General features: G+C 38.7%; 1 protein-coding gene across 1 annotated transcript in view; it reads left to right on the top strand.

Moving 5' to 3' along the window:
• The window catches only part of SACM1L (SAC1 like phosphatidylinositide phosphatase), a 51,815-nt gene that overhangs the window by 5,682 nt on the left and 28,943 nt on the right, over window positions 1-17,190 (top strand). Inside the window, exons 2-3 of the mRNA XM_030551166.1 lie at window positions 12,962-13,059; window positions 16,035-16,109. Of these exons, the coding sequence (XP_030407026.1) occupies window positions 12,962-13,059; window positions 16,035-16,109 (173 nt within the window). The remainder of the gene's footprint in view (window positions 1-12,961; window positions 13,060-16,034; window positions 16,110-17,190) is intronic.

Here is a 17,190-nt window from a genome sequence, read left to right as displayed (position 1 = left end):
GGGAACGTTTGCCCTTGTCCAGTGTTCTGGGACCTCCCCTATCCCCCATGAATTCTCAAAGATAATTGCTTGTGGTTCTGAGATTTACAGCAAGTTCCTTAAGTACCCTAAGGTCAATTTAATCAGGCCCTGCTGATATGAATGCATTTAATTTGTATAAATATTCTTTAATCTGTTCTTTCCTTATTTTGGTTTCCGTTTCTCCTCCCTTGTTGTTAATATGAATAGTATTGCTTCAGTGTTAGAAAAGGTACAAAGTTCTCATCCTTGACTAAGGAAAATGCATATGATGCTCGTGCTCAGCCAGTTTCTCCAAATTATAGGTTTCTTTCCCAATTTGCATGTCTGGGTTACCCCACATAGATGCTTTTCCATGACAGCAAGGATGAAATTGATACTTTTTAGCTATGATAACTCAGACCCTTTGGGCAGCCCCCATTCTTTTAGCCCCTTTATTTTACTCTAGTGGACAAAAAGAGGAACCAAGCACACCTGCAGGGGGATGTATTGGCTGTGTTACCATATATTCATTTTCTACTCGTGGGTATAAGGATGTTAGCATGCTGGAACCAATTTGACATGACATGATAAAATCATAATAGTAATTATATAGATCTGGGAGCCCAAACCCCCCACTGACTGTAGGAAAGTGGACTTTTCTAAGTGATAACTGAGCAACACCTAGGCCATGGCTACACTGCGCTTTACAGCGCTGCAACTTTCACGCTCAGGGGTATGAAAAAACACCCCCCTGAGCGCTGCAAGATACAGCGCTGTAAAGCCTCAGTGTAATCAGTGCCGCAGCGCTGGGAGTACGGCTCATAGCGCTGCAAGCTACACCCGTAGAGGATGTGGTTTACGTGCAGCGCTGGGAGAGCTCTCTCCCAGCGCTGGCGCTGCGACCACACTCGCACTTCAAAGCGCGCAGCAGCGCTTTGAAGTTTCAAGTGTAGCCATACCCCTAGAGTTAACTTTGGAGTTGAAATAGTTCCCCTGTGAATGAAGGACAGATTAGTTCTTCCTCTGGAACAAGTTGTGGATAAATTCCCCAGCAGAATGGGGCCCTATTCCAAGTTTTAAAATACTTGGTAGACACCTGTGGTCTGATGGGTTACATTTACAAGTCTAGCAACATCTAGGGATAATGTCCATGTGAGAAGCCCAGATTAAACTTCCTGCCAATTCCTAGTGGGATCTATAGATAGCTGCTAGTGAGAAGCTGATACAAAAGCTAAGGGCCAAATCCTGCATCGGGATCTTTATAGGTGACTCATGATTCTGTGTGGAGCCCCAGTGAATGTTATGGTGCTTTGCAATTGCAGGTTCTGGCCCTAAGTTTGAAACTGGTTCCCCTGTATCCTCCTCCCAAACTGCTGGAAGCGGAAAAGTACTTTGGGGAATATTCCACTATTGCAAGCAGTGATATCAGCACAAAGGTAGATGGAGAACAACTATATTCTGATGTCATCTATTGCTGCTCAGATCAGGTCTAAATGACATTGGTAAAAACACTAGTGTCTATCTGAACCCTATCTATGGTAGTATTACCACTGGTGTAGCTGCACTGGTGGTTACAGAAAAGGTGGGAGACTGTCTGTCTGTGGGCAACAAGTTTTGTCTGTATTTTGGTTTCACTGTCTTTCTCCATCTTCAGAGGTGAACTGGGGAGAAGCGGTATCTATTACATTACCCTCCTGTAGTCACTTTTTAAGGTCTGTTTATCCTAAAACTCCAGTACCTGCCTCAGCTGAGCTTTCCCAAACATGGGCAGCATGAAGTTAACATGATTCTTGCCAATGATTCAGAACCTTGGGGGTAGTAGCAGTGAAACTGATCAGCTTGGTTAATATGTCTCTCCTTCCAAAGTCTGCAGACTCTCATAATATTTATCCTTTTTTATTTTGGTTCACATTTGGAAGTTTTTCTTCAGTTTCAAGTGCAAGGAACTTGATTTGCAATTTCTACAGAGGTTGGCTTAAGTCCCTGTGTTTGCCAGGGAAAACTGGTCACTTGCCAGTGATAAGTGGATTTTTCAGGCTTTGGCCCTAACCTCATCTTTCCCTTTTCTACACACACTAGACTTCCATATTTCTGAAAGTACTTAGTGAACCAGCATCTAGTAACAACTAGAAGTCTCTTTAGAATGGCAGTTAGTTTATTGGAAATACATGTCAGATAATTATAGCCTGACTGCAGGGTGACATTAGTATCAATGGAGGAAAGCTGCCTGCATCTCTTTCTTGCTAAAGATAAGTAAGTGGTAATCGTAGTACTACTGGGACCCAGGGCTGAGGAAGATACAACTTGAGCAAGAAATACTTGAATGTTAAATGTGACTTTTTATTGGACTAAATACAAATTTTAATTTAAAATATGTAAGTAGCACTTTTGTTGTGTGGCTGGCTTTTCTTTACACTTAGTTCCACTAGCTTGATACTAGAGACTTTTGGGGACTGTATACTTTACTACTTTTCTTTTGCCTCCTCCTCCGCTGTCCCTGGAAACTACTGTAGGTTACTACTCTTATTAAATGGAATACCCAAATAGGGAGAGAGCCTGTAGATAAACAAGTGTTCCTAATGTTTAATTAGAACACCTGTTAACTTGGAATATCTGGGAATTGTGCAGTGTTGAAATAACATGCTTATGCTTCCTAATACTTAAAATTGTACATCTTCAAAGTGCTGTGTAAACATAACATCTCTGTCCCCATTCTGAGAGTGCATCTTGATGCTATTTTGAGTACAATGTATACCTTACTGCATAGAAGATGTGCTTTTGATTTTATTTGAATTGCAATATTTAGAGGATGGCATTGAGGAGTTTCCTGCATTAGAGTAATGTTAAGCATTATGATATACATCAGTTACTGAAGTAAAGATTTGGGCATTGAAGGGTAAAAGGATTCTTAAGTGATCTTGAATACAGTGCTTTCTTTAATTGTTGTCATAGCATAAAAGAGCAAAACTCATTATGCCTCTCTTTTTATCAGAAAACACCAATACTCTTTTCAGTAAAATCAACATAATTAAAACTCTGTGTGTAATTGGTTTTTAGTGTTTTTTTTCCTTCTCCACAAGGCACATTCCCTCAAACTCAGCATGTGAAATTACAAAGAATGTAAGAACTGCCATACTGGGTCAGACCAATGGTTCGTCTGGCCCTGTATTCTGTCTCCAACAGTGGTCTGTACCTGAGCTTTGTGGGAGTGTACAGAATAGTGCTGTTGGAATGATCCACCCCTGTATTCATTTCCTGGCTTCTGGTAGTCAGAGGCTTAGGGTCATTTGAGCATGGGGTTGCATCCCTGATGATCTTGGCTAATAGCCATTGGTGGGGCTATCCTTCTTATGTATTTTTTTAACCTAATTATACTTTTGGCCATCACAACGTCCCACAGGTTAATTGTATGCTGTGTAGAAAAAGTGCTTCCTCTTATTTGTGTTAAACCTGCTGTCTGTTAATTTTATTGCGTGATCCTTGGCTTTTGTATCGTGAAAGGGTTAATACATAACACTTCTCTATTCACTTTTTCCACACCATTCATGATTTTATAGACCTCTATCATATTTCCCCCCCTTAATCATTTTTTTCCTAAAATGAACAGGTCTAATCTTTTTAGTCTGTCTTTATATTGAAGACATACCATACTCACGATTATCATTGTGCCTTTCCAGTTCCTCTATATCCATGGTTCTCAGACTTTAGTATTGGTGATCCCTTCCAGATAGCAAGCCTAGGAGTGTGACATATCCTTCTCCCCCGTGTAAATTTAAAAGCACTTTTTAATATATTTAACACCATTATAAATGCTGGAGGCAAAGTGAGGTTTAGGGTGGAGTTCTGACAGCCTGTGACCCTCTATGTAATAACTGTGACCCCCTGATGGGTCCCAACCCGAGTTTGAGAACCCTTGCTCTATATATCCTTTTTGAGATGGAATCACCAGAATTGGACACCGTATTCATGGTGTGAGCACACACTGGATTTCCATGGTGACATTATGATATTTTCTATCGTTTTGTTAGCCTTTTTGACTGTTGTGCATTGATCTGAAGTTTTTAGAGAACTATGCACAGTGACTCCAAGATCTTTTCTTCGGTTCTAAATTAGCTGTTAGCACTCATCATTACATATGTGTAGTTGGGATTATTTTTCCCAATATGCATTACTTTGTACTTATCAATGTTAAATTTCATCTGTCATTTTGTTGCACAGTCACCCAGTTCTGTAAGATCCCTCTGTAACTCTTTGCGGTTATCTTTGGACTTAGAAAATTATTCAAGATGACATCTGCAGATTATACCTCTTCACTCCTTTTTGAGATCATTAATGAAAAAGTTGAACAGCACAGGTCCCAGTACAGATCCTTGGGGGATCTTGCTGTTTACAATGGAGAGAGCATTATGAAAGCTGACCATTTTATTCCTACCCTTTGTTTCCTGTCTTTTAACCTGTCACTGATTGACAAGAGGACTTCCCTGTTATCTCATGACTCTTTACTTTGCTTTAGAGCATTTGATGAGAGATCTTGTCAATGGCTATCTGAAAATCCAAGTACAGTATTTTAACTGGATCACCCTTACCCGCATGCATACTGACACCCTCAAATAATTCTGATAGATTGGTGAAGCATGACTTGCCTTCACAAAAGCCTTGTTAACTCTTCTCCAGCAAATCATGTTTATCTATGTGTCTAATCATTCTGTTCTTGACTGTAGTTTCTACCAGTTTGCCCAGTATTAAAGTTAGATCCTCAGATCTGTAATTGCCAGGATCTCCTCTCGAGTCCCTTTTTATAAATGATGGTATGTTAGCCACGTTCCAGTCACCTAGTAAAGAGGCTTGTTTCAGTGGTGGGTTATATGCTACAGTTAGTAGTTCTACAATATTATATATGAATTCCTACAGAATTGGAGTGAATACCATCTGCTCCTGTTGACTGACTTCTACTTAATTTAATAATTTGTTCAAAACTTATTCTATTTATGCATCACTGTGGGACAGTACTTCAGATTTGTTACCCACATCAGAGCTATCCTTTTTGGATATCTTCCCCACAGCCTCTGCAGTGAAGACCATTGCAGTGAATTCACTTAGCTTTTCTGTAATGGCCTTGTGTGCTCCTCTAGCACCTTTCTCTTTTAGTGGCTCCATTGCATGTTTGGCAGACTTCTTGCTTCTGATGTACTTAAAGATTCTTACCATTAGTTTTTTCATACTTAGAATTTGAGAAGCAACTTACTTTCTTGACGTGCCTTATTATACTTCTACTCTTAACCTGCCAGAGTTTGTGCTTCTTCCTATTAATCCTTGCTATGATTGGACTTCCAAATCTTAAAGGATGCTTTCTTGCCTCTAATGACCTAGATTACTCTGCTGTTTAGCCATGGTGGCATTCTTTCGGTCCTCTTGTCTTTTATGATTTGGGGTATACGTATAGTCTGAACTCTATTATGGTGTTTTTAAATAGCCTCTTGCAGCTTCAAGCATTTACCCTTGCGACAGTTCCTTTCCATTTCCATTCAGTGAGCATCATCATTTGTGTTTTGAAGTTCCCCTTTTTTGGGGTGTGTGTGTGTGTGTGTGTGTGTCTGTGTGTGGTTTGTATTTCTCTCTATAAGGCTGTTAAACTTAATTACATTATAGTCTCTATTACCGAGTGGTTCAGCTATAGTTGCCTCTTGGACCAGATCCTGTGCTCCATTTAGGACTAAATGAAGGATTACCTGTCCCCTTGGGGGTTCCAGGATTAGCTGCTCCAAGAAGCAGTCATTTATGGTGACTAGCAATTTTATCTCTGCACCGCACCCTGTCAATATGAGGATAGCTGAAATAATCCACTATTATTGCACTTTCAGCTTTAGTAGCCTGCTTAACCTCTTAGCATTTCAAAGTCACTGTCATTATCCTGTTCAGGTGGTTGGTAGTATAGTCCTATTGCTATACTCATTTTTTATTCTGGCATAGAACATCTATCCATAGAGATCCTATGGTATAGTTCGTTTCATATAAGATTTTTTTTTCCTTATTTCATTCTGCTTTCTTTAGCATTTAATGTCACCCCCTACCAGTGTGACCTACTCTATCATTTCTATATATTTATACCCTGATATTATCATATCCCATTGATTATCCTCATTCACCATGTTTCTCTGATGCCTTTTATATCAATACACTCATGTAATGCCAGGCACTCTAATTCACCCATCTTAATATTTTTAGATTTTGATAATTTGTATATAAGCACTTACACATTTTGTCAATATTCAGTTTCTTGCCTTCATTATTATATTTTAAATGGGACTCTATTTTGTTTGACTGGCTATTCCTTACTAGCGTCTATCTGTACTTCACCAACTTCTTTCCTATCTTCTGTACTAGGAAATACATAAATTCATCCCTGAGGGATGATATTGTCTCACCTGTGGGCTCCTCTGTGCTTATCAGCTTTGTACAAAGCAAATATTCAAACTACAAATGAGAAAATATTGTACTTAATTTCTAAAATACTCGCATACCTAAGCTGCAGTACTTGAATCACATTTCACCTTTCTTGTTTTATTACATTAGAACTTGATCTGGACGCTTAGTTGTGTAAGCAGAGAATTCTAACACTTAAGGTTAAGTTCACTTTTGTTTCCTTTTTAAGCTATTAATAGAAGCAGCAAAAGCTGCCATAAGTTCTAAAAACAGAAAAATGATGCTCTGCGCAACTTATTCCGTGAATAGAAAACATAAATGGCTATTTGATAACCAAAATGTTCTGCTTTAATGAATATTTATGAAGAAACTCATATATCATCAACTGAGATTTTTCAAATATAGAAAACTATGGTAAAGCTGAGTTGCACTCAGGAAGAGAAGGAATCCTTATTACACGTGATTTTTTTTTTTTTTTTTGTAACATGTATCTGCCATATAGTTCCAAAATATGTATACATTCTCTAAAGATACCTTTAACTGCCACTTGCACAGACATACTACTTTCTTCACAGTACACATATGCAAAAACAGTTTGAATTTAAAATATGATTTATAGCCTCCTGGTACATACTAAATACCTTAAAAATATGACTCTTACAAGTTATACTATAAAAATATAATAGACTTTTAGTCTCAAATGGACCAGTCACTCAACTATTCAGTGAAGACTTCAAGTAAGTATATTTTGTGTGTGGGAGTGAGGTCTTGACTTCTATCTGGGAGTGAGGAGAATTTTGATGTGAGCTGAGTAATTTTTACTTTTTTTCCTATCTTAATACTGTATTCATTTACATGTACCTACCCACAATGAAGTTCCAGCTCTGCACTATTTCATAGCCATGATAGTGTCTGAACTGAAGAAACAAATCTAAGGACTTGATTTTGGTGGTGGTTCCCCTGTATTTTCTTCTTTGTGCTCTTTAAGCCAAGATTGTTGAAAGCATTCTCCGATTTTTAGTCTCCATGCTTTTGTGTGTGTGTTCTCGTTTTTTTTTTTTTTTTTAAACTATTGAGCAGCAGAGATTGGAGCATTGGTTTAATGCTGCTCATTTAGTTGAAGTCAAGACTGTTGGACATATTCCTTCTGTTGAGCTGCACTGACATCTTGTTAATTTCTTGATGCAGTCTGGTAATCAGATGGGGTAACTGAGCATGGCTGTGTAGAGTTCTGAGATACAAATGAAAAATATGGAGATCATGGGAAAGTTGAGTTTGGCTTGAATGTGGAGGTTAGTAGAAGTTCTGAATCTTATTTCTGGGAAGTCTATTTCCTTTCATATTTTTGCATTACAAATAGAATATGGATCTGATGGATTTTCAACACTGACTGCTTCAATTGTTTTTAGTATAAGCACAACCAAATACCTCTGATCCCTGACTACAGTGAATAATCCCCTTCATCTCCATAGTGGCTGATATATGTAATTCTTGCTCACATTAAAATGAGCATGTGCAGTATTTTTTTATGTGCATATGATAAACATCATGTGTCATAATTTTGATTTTAATATGTTGCCTGATTTTAGGAGGTTAATATTGTTGTTTTTATAGGCTTGCCAGTTAATCTGATCATAAGATAAGGTTCTTGTCCCAGAACCAGGTTACACAGTTTTCAAGGATCCTCAGGATGTATGACAAGGACATTACACTGAGAACAAAATACAGCCTTAAAGACTTGTATTGAGATAAGTGGAATAGCAATCAAATGGAAAAATAATCAGAATTACAAAGGCAGTAATATTGTTCTAGAGGTACATATGGTATATTATACAGTAAAGCTTCCAGATTAACATACTCGCACCCTTCCTTGATAACCTGGTGGTAATAGACAGAGGACCAGCCTTGCCTCTGCATCCCAAAGAGTCCAATGATCCAAGTTCCTCAATTCTTGAGTGGGAGGTGAAGAACTTAAGAGACGCTAGAGTGGTAAAAAGCTAAAGGAAAACCTACAAAAGTTAACTTAAAGTTTGACTAAACTAGTTTAAGAATGAAAAAATACGAACTAAAACTAACATGGTGAGTTGCCCTCCTTGATAGAGCCTGAGCACTATGTGCCTCCTTCCATGTCCAAACTTAATTTCCTCACCCTCAGAATATCAGGGCACACTTACTCTATAGTCTGGCATGTTCATATGTCTGTGTGACGTATTCATACATTGTAATAACTAATAGCTCAGTCTCACATCTGATGTTTCTGGCCTAACTGGTTATTTCCAAGTTCTTTGTAAAGTTTGTAGAGGGCTTGAATTTAGCCAGTCCCCTGTCTATGCCATCTTGCTTTAATACATCCTTACTTCAGGTCTCTCTCTCTCTCTCTCTCTCTCTCTCACACACAATATGCTTTACCTCATCATCGCTTACCTAGGCTAAAGGTCCCGAACGTATGTATGCTAACTTGCTTTAGCTCAACAGGATGTGGTCTTCCGGTTACTCATTACAGCCAAAATACTCGAGAATAAATCTGTTATAATAAAACATACAATATCAAACCTATAAGAAAAGATATACAAGCAGACAGGCTAGCTCTGTGGACTAGATATACAAGAATGCTGTTCCTTCAGAGGATGGAATGTGCGATTCTGTCTCAATTTTTGGATGCTCTTTTATTTTAATTATAGGTGGGGCTAGAGCAGTGGTTCTCAAACTTCTGTACTATTGAGCCCTTTCACACAGCAAGCCTCTGAGTCTAACCCCCCTTATAAATTAAAAACACTTGTTAAATATATTTAACACCATTATAAATGTTGGAGGCAAAGCAGGGTTTGGGTTGGAGGCTGACAGCTCACAGCCCCCCCATGTAATAACCTTGTGACCCCTGGAGGAGTCCTGACCCCCAGTTTGAGAACCACTGGACTAGATGCACCGCCTATTAAGGCTGTCAGATGCTTTCATGTAAGACCATGTTTTAAGCAGCTTATTACTTTTTTGTCAGTTTTTAACCATTTGGGCTGATATTTGCCATGCCAGGTGTCTGCCTGAGGCTGATTTTGGAAAATTTCAGCCAAAACAGTTAAGAAGTTTCTAAGAATGAGGTTAGGAGAAAATACATTGTTTTGCCAGTGTTAAATTTTGGTGATTTTTTTTTTTTCCTTAAGTGCTTTGGAGCAGGGGCCTGAAATTTTGTTCTTTTGTCAGAGATGTGCCTTTTGTCCTCATGAAAATCTGCCTAAATTTGGCCAAGTTATACACCTTTAAAAAATCAGAGTTCTTAGATTTTTAGCAGCCAAATTTCCCAAAGATTCCATCAGCACTGAACTGCTAAGCTCTGACTGTAGTGTCAGCTTTCCCTGCAGTAGCAGCTCTGGACTGCTGCAGGCCATGCTGAGTCCAAGTACCTGAACTGAGAACAGGACTCTCTCTCCTGTGCTCTGTGACTGCATCTCCAGCCCCTGCTGAGCCCAGGGAGGAGGAAGTTGTCTGATGCTAATGCACAGGGGGCAAGAGCCATCTGAGTGAGGGGCAGAGGGAGTACATTGGAACAAAGCTGTACGGTATGTGGAACCTGGGACTTGAGGCTAATGGGAGTGGGGGAGAGAACAGGGACTCAAGTTTTGGTGGAGACTAGTACGTAGTAAGTAAGGAGACTGGGACTTGAAGGCAGTGAATGGCTTTGCTAGAGGATTAAGAGCTGGGCAGAGAATTGGTGAGGGGAATAGTATATTCTATAACTAATGCAAGAGGGCCAAGTTAAGATTGCACAGGCAATTTTAATTCTGGCTTTTCATTTCCTAACTCTGAATTTTGTAACCTTTAATCTTTTAATGTAGTGTTTGTTTGTGATTTAGAAGTACTTCATGCATTACCATTATTAGCACTTTGCAGTTGATACAGTATTGTTAGAATAATTAAAGATAAACTCCATTTAAAAGAAAGATTTAACCATCTTGCTGAGTGCAGTAAACCAAAAGCTCACATTATAAATGAACATTTGTCACCCCACAAGCTATTAATAAGTATTTGAAAATAAGGGTCTTAACTAGAGTATTTAATTTCTGAGCCTTGCACTGTCAGTGGCTATGTAGCTGAAAAGATATTTGACATGACATAAAGCTATGACCATGCTGTTGATATTGTGCAAGCCAGAGTGTTTAAATATTGATCATAGAAATTATAGATGGAAGACTCCTAATTAGGCCATCTAGAGAGTCCATTACTCTGCCAGCACAGAATTCTGTTGTATGTTGGTGTATCGTCAATTCTAGTTTTGAGGGCTCTGAAAAAATGAGGCTTCCATCACATTATTTGGGAGACAGTTCACAGGTTGATACACAACATGCTCAGAAAGCTTTTCACCTTGTACTATTTTTTTCTTAATTTTCTCACTTTAAAAAAAAAACAACCAAAACTTGTTTCACCCTGTATTTTTCCTTCATCGGTATCTACATCCTTTTAAATATTGTTAGACTTAAAATTTAACCTCTTCCTCCTTCATTGTTGCTTAGCCATGACTTATATATTTGGCTGTGTCTTTCCTCATAGGTCAATTGTGTAAAACTTCAGAATGTTGTGCTAAGTAAAATAAATGTCATTTTCTCTTAAAGGAATGCTGTAATCTTAATTTTTTTTTAACTTGATTTTTTAGAAATTCAGTTTCCAAATAGAACTCCTTGGTGTCCTGGCTTGCTTCTTTAAAAAGAATTCTTCTTTTAAAAAAGTAAGGGTTTTTCTGCTGCCCATTTATTTTTTGAGATGACTTGAAATCAGCGCTACCAAACATGCTGACACCCATATCTTCCCCTCTCTGGCTGCAAACAGTTGTGTTTCACTTGTTCAGTTTAAACTCTGCTGCTGCTGGTATTAGTGATGAAATCCCTTTGAAGGGCAGGAGGAGAGGTGTAATATTCAGTGAAATATACCAAGATAAAGTGCTGTCAAATGCACAAAGTATGGTGATGAGAACTTAATTATGATAGTAGGCCTTGAAGACCCTTATGAGAATTTAGGAGTTCATTGTGCTAAACTGCGCACAACAGAAAGAGTTATCCTTGCCCTCAAAAGAGCTTACAGTCTAGAGGACGAAGAAAATTTGTTAATTTTCCATTTTAACAGTGGATACATTTTCAAGTTGATGTCTCTTTAAAAATAGCCTTACATATGTAGAAATATTGTCCATTCTGATATTATTAGAAAAATTAGAACCAGGAAACTAAATCAGAGAGAAAGCTATGTAGTTTCCAAGGGGCATTTTGATATTCTTTATCTAGAGGTTAAAGAAGCCATCTCCTTTACTTCTTTCTTCTAAATTAATTTAAAGCCTTGAGGTGTAATGACAATATAGCAACAACATTAAGAAAAGCAAGGTTTAATTGGAGGGGGGGAAATTGGGGAAAGATCCTAATGATTAGGCTGTGAAAGAGTTGCCCAAGAAATGATTCAACTTTCACCATCACATGAGGCACTTAAAATTTGACTAGACAAAGCTGTGTAGTAGAAGCAATCCTGCAAGAAGGGAATGAGGGAGAAAGATTAGTAAAAATAATTCCCCATATCTTTATCCAGTTAATGTAATGGATGAGGGATTCTCCTCTTCAGTGTACCACTGGCACTGGTGTACAGCTCTGATGTCCTCAACTATCCAATTGGAATATGGCTTTGGACAGTCAGCCTCCATAGCTATGTTATGTTTTAGGCATTTGTTTAATTAGGTCTTTGTTTCTTTTAAACTACTAGTCTTAAAAATGCCTATATTCTGCAAAGGATTTATCCAAAGAAAAGTAAGTATGGAGCCAGAACAGGATGACAGGTGTTGAAATTTGTTTATTTGTATAATGCTTTGGATATTGTGGACATATGTCACGAAGCAGAGATCTTGCTAGCAGTCTGGAAAGTGCCAGTCTGGAAAGTACGTCTGGTGCAATGTACTCTTCCTGGAATTGCCTTCTGCTGTTTTGGGTTATGATTATGACATAAATTAGTTTTTTAGTGGATTTTTACAGGCATCTTTCAGAAAGCTTTCTTAGCGGAAAATGAACTTTAATGTGTCAGTCTTCCTCTCTCTGTCTGAAATCTGCAAAATGTGCACTTTTGTGGTACATGTATTAATAATTGTTCAATAAAATGGTAGTTTTGTTTGTCATAGCTTGAACTCTTTCAGGTTCCTAAGATTTTGTACGTAGCCCATGTGAACTAATGAAATGAATCACATTTTAATTTTCCTTTTTTAAATTAAAGCTTATTTAAGGAAACATTCATCAAGAAACTTTCATATTTTTCACTTACAGTAGAGTTATTTCCCTGGTGTTAAACAAGCCAGGAATTTTGCGTTCAGCAATTAAAACTCTCAGGTTCATATTTCCAGTTAGTGCTTTGCAAAATAAATGAGTGGTGTACAGCAGTTTTCAGTCAATAATTATTTAAAATTTGTTCAGCAGTTAGGAAAAAGCCATAACTGGCTGCCCAGCTGTTTATAACTAAATATGGAACTTGCATGGCAAGTCTAGTTTATTTTACTCATAGCTCTTAATTTCTTTTAAAGGCACATAACACCAGAGAAGTTTTACGTGGAAGCTTGTGATGATGGAGCAGATGATGTTCTTTCCATTGACAGAGTCTCCACAGAGGTCACTCTTACAGGTACGTTTCTCACCAGCACTAGGCTAGTCGATTAAAAAGTACAGTGACAAAGTTCACTGAGCAATCTAAATACTACTTCAAAGCTTAATGTCATGGTTCTTTGGATAGCTTACTGAATAGCCACATTAATTATTGTTTCAGAGTAGCAGCTGTGTTAGTCTGTATCCGCAAAAAGAACAAGAGTACTTGTGGCACCTTAGAGACTAACAAATTTATTTCAGCATGAGCTTTCGTGAGCTACAGCTCACTTCTTCAGATGCACAGAATGGAACACACAGACAGGAGATATTAATTATTGTGGTATCTTAAGTCTCTTTTCACCTCACTCATGATGTTGAGGTTTGTTTTTTTTTGTCTCCTTTGTGGACTGGATATTAATTTGTAATAGCAGAAATCCAAAATGTGCCAAAGGATTTTTGATTATTTTCAGTAAAAATTAACATTTTTAAGTATTGGTTGATATTTATTTGTGCAGCTCAACATATAATTTTTATTGGAAGATAATTTTAAGGTTCTTTGTAGTTATGTAGCTGTGTGTATTAAAAATGTGTGGTGAAAATATATGGTGCATAACTAAAGCTAAGATTTTGTCATGGTTATTTTTAGTAAAAGTCATGGACAGGTCACGGGCAATAAAAATTCAGAGCCCATGACCTGTCTGTGACTTTACTTAAAATAGCAGGGGGCAGGGCTAAGTAGTGGGGAGGAATGGAGTCTCATGATGGGGGGCGACCGACAGGCCAAGTCCCCAGCCATGGCGGGTGGCACAGCCCTGGCTCCAGTGGCCGCAGCGGGGCGCGGGGCACAGCGCACCGCTCTGGAGCTGACCATCGCTGCAGAATAGGGGTGCGCGGCCCTGGCTGCAGCCCCGGCCAAGCCCCGGCACCACAGCTGGGGTGAGGGAGGGCGCACAGCAGAAGCCATGGGGCTGGCTGCAAGGTCTTCATTCCAGCCATCCAGCCCTAGTTGCAAGGCAGGGGCACAGAGTCCTGCCTCCAGCCCCAGCTTCAGCTGTTGACAGCTGAAGTGGAAGAAGTCAGAGTTTCCGGTAAAGTCCTGAAATCCTTGACTGCCATCATCTCCTGTGACTAAATTGTAGCCTTATGCATAACAACTGATTTGGGGTGCCCACTCTCATTTTTTGATAATTGTATGGCTGAAATGTTTGAAATGTTGACTTAGTCATGCTAAGTAGGACTGATGCCACAATCAGGACTCAAGCACAGGAATGATGAATGTCATGCAAATGTGCTCTTGTAACTTCCAAGAGCTCAATTTATTCAGCTTAACAAGGAGAAGGTTAAGGGGTGACTTGAGTACAGTCCACAAGTATCCACTCAAGGAATGAATATTTAATAATGGGCTCATCAGTGCGACAGAGAAATGTATAACACGATACTGTGGCTGGACGTTGAAGCTAGACAAACTCAGACCGGAAAGAAGGTGTAAATTTTTGACAGTGAGGACAATTAACCATTGGAACAATTTACCAAGTATGAACTGGTAACTCTTAAATCAGTATTGGATGTTTTTGTAAAAGAACTGCTCTAGGAATTATTCTGGGGAAGTTCTATGCCTACGTTATACAGGAGGTCAGACTAGATGATCACAGTGGTCCATTCTGACTTTGGAATCTATGAACTTGGCCAAAATATACTTGGTGATTTTTTTTTTAACTTTTTCAGCTTTTTCGTGAGGCTATTACAAGGCTACAGTTTGAATTGTTGGATAGTTCTGTGCTATGGTCATAACTTAACATTTTATTTTTGCAAATTTGTGTGGTTTTACCAAACACACAGGTTGTTTCCTAGGTGAAGGCCTTATACTAAATTGCAGCTTGAAACAAACCATTTAATGCTGAGCTGTGAACTATGGAAAATAGGATGTTAAAAGTGAACTCACATGCTATCTTACTGAGAGGAGCTGCTAGAATACTTACACAGATTCTAATATGAAGGGAATCTCCTTTCTCTCATGGAGGAAAATTAAATTAAAACCTCTTTTCCAACTAAATTTGGACTGTAAATCTTACAGTATTTTTGTATAAGATTAGAGCTCTCATCCTCTTGAAATATTATAGTACTGGAATAACTCTTACTCCTTCAGAGCTGTATGGATTACTCTTCCCAGGTTTCTGTTGTCTGCCATTTTTTCTTAATGCTGGTGTTTCATTAACATTTAAACTCTTCAAGCCAAGGTATTTTGTTGTCCCAGCAGCTATTTTTATAATTTCATTGGTATGTAACCCAATGAATAATCTAGTCCCATCTTTCTCCATTCTTCAAACTCTGTTGGGGCACTTAGTTGTGACTTAAATCTAGGATGACGAACAAGCCTGGTTTAAAACGTTTTGTTGATGGTGCTCACAGTGACCCCTAAATCTATGGATGATAAAAGTATAATACTGAAGCACTTTTGTAAGCTGCATTTTTTCCCCTCTACCTATCATTCAGGACATTATATTCTTTACCACACCGGTACAGCTCTTAGTAGTCTTTGCCTTGAAGAGCTGGCCTTAAACTTAAACACAATTCAGACTGCATGTCTGGCCCTGTTGCTCAGTGCGGAATTGGACTGAGATGCTGCAGGAGTACTCAGAGGTGGGGAGGCCAGGTATTGTGGCTTATGGCTGGTCTTGGGACCTTAACACCTGGAGTTTGGTTCAAAACAAGAAACTCCTTGCTGCTGGCAGGACAGTGTGCTGCTGCTGAGCCACCCCGCTAGACTGTCCTATAAATGAGCCTGAATTTCTTCAGTTAGAATGGTTCTTGTTGATTAAACATAATAGAAAACTTTCATTTCCTAATTTTAAATTCTTTCCCAGCAGGTTTTCAGACTAATCCATTGCCTCTCACAATTGTGACTCATTAACAACGTGGTTGAAACTTCATGATCAAATCCAACTTAATAAAGTTACATGGGATATAATCATGAAACGGATGTAGTTTGACATCTTGTTTTTTTTTGCTTTTCAGTTAAGAAAGATGTTCCCCCTTCAGCTGTTACAAGGCCTATATATGGTATTTTGGGAACAATCCGTCTGGTGGCAGGTAAGGAAGACAAAATGCTATACTGGTGAAAGAATGTAGGTGAAAATATATTGCTAGAAAAATCTAAAAGCCTGGGAGAATGTGTGTTTAATGTATAAAGGAAATCTGGAATTGCCATTTGTTGGACAAAATCACTTTTTTCATCATTTCTTAAAAGTTGCTATAGTATGAAACTTGTCATCTGTGTAAGCTAACTAAAGATGCTTAAAAATGAAAGGAAGGGAAGATGTCCTATGAATTGTAAGTATCTAACTGTAGGAAAGGAGTTAATTGAGCATTCTGTCAACTTACTTTTTAAATCTATTTCTACAGAACCTACAAAAAGTTTAATTCTCTCCCTCTCTCTTCTCCCACCCCCTCTTGCTTTCACCCTCGCCACTGGATTTGCTGTAACACTTTTTGGTGAGGCTTGATTTCAAGTGAATAGTGTTGGTACATGAAAAAGGATATTTGGGAATGCCCTGATGCGAGATCATTGTATTCAGTTGTTTAATCAATGACTGTGTTCAAACCTCTTCCCAAATGTAGAGGAAAAATCAACAGTTAACAAAAGAAGAGGACAAATTGAACAAAACTTCCTAATATTTTGGAGGCTTTAGGGCAACTATCTTTTAGGATAAAATAGCATATCTGTGACCTTCTGTGAGACTTCTAAGTTGGATCTCATTTGTTGAATACTACCACACATTGTAATTGTACGTATTGCTGATGGAGTCTGCTTCTCCAAACGATGGGCTCAGTCACTTATCTCCTTCTGCATCCCCACCCTAAAAGATCTGTGTGTGGAGAGGACTGTCTGTACTTGGATCTGGAATAGGGGTTGGCCGCCCCTGCTGCACTATCTCCCTCTTCAAGACCCTGAAGTGTGCTTGACAGATTAAGATCTGCATGTGGGGATGGAGCAGTGGGTGTTTGGAAAGCTGTGCTCTATCCCTACCCAACTCCATGGGGAATCTGCAGGAAAGTTAATCCATTTCTGGGTTTTGGGTTGTCCAGACTGTCTTCTGTGGAGTGGAGCAACCTCCTTCCAATGGAGGGATTTAGAGGAAACCCTTGAGGAGGGGAACCTCCAGGAGTTTTT

Source organism: Gopherus evgoodei, chromosome 2 (genome assembly GCF_007399415.2).
Source record: "Gopherus evgoodei ecotype Sinaloan lineage chromosome 2, rGopEvg1_v1.p, whole genome shotgun sequence".
Classification (NCBI taxonomy): domain Eukaryota; kingdom Metazoa; phylum Chordata; order Testudines; family Testudinidae; genus Gopherus; species Gopherus evgoodei.
The sequence above is the reverse complement of the archived record's forward strand: the minus strand, read 5'-3'. Positions and strand labels throughout refer to the sequence as shown.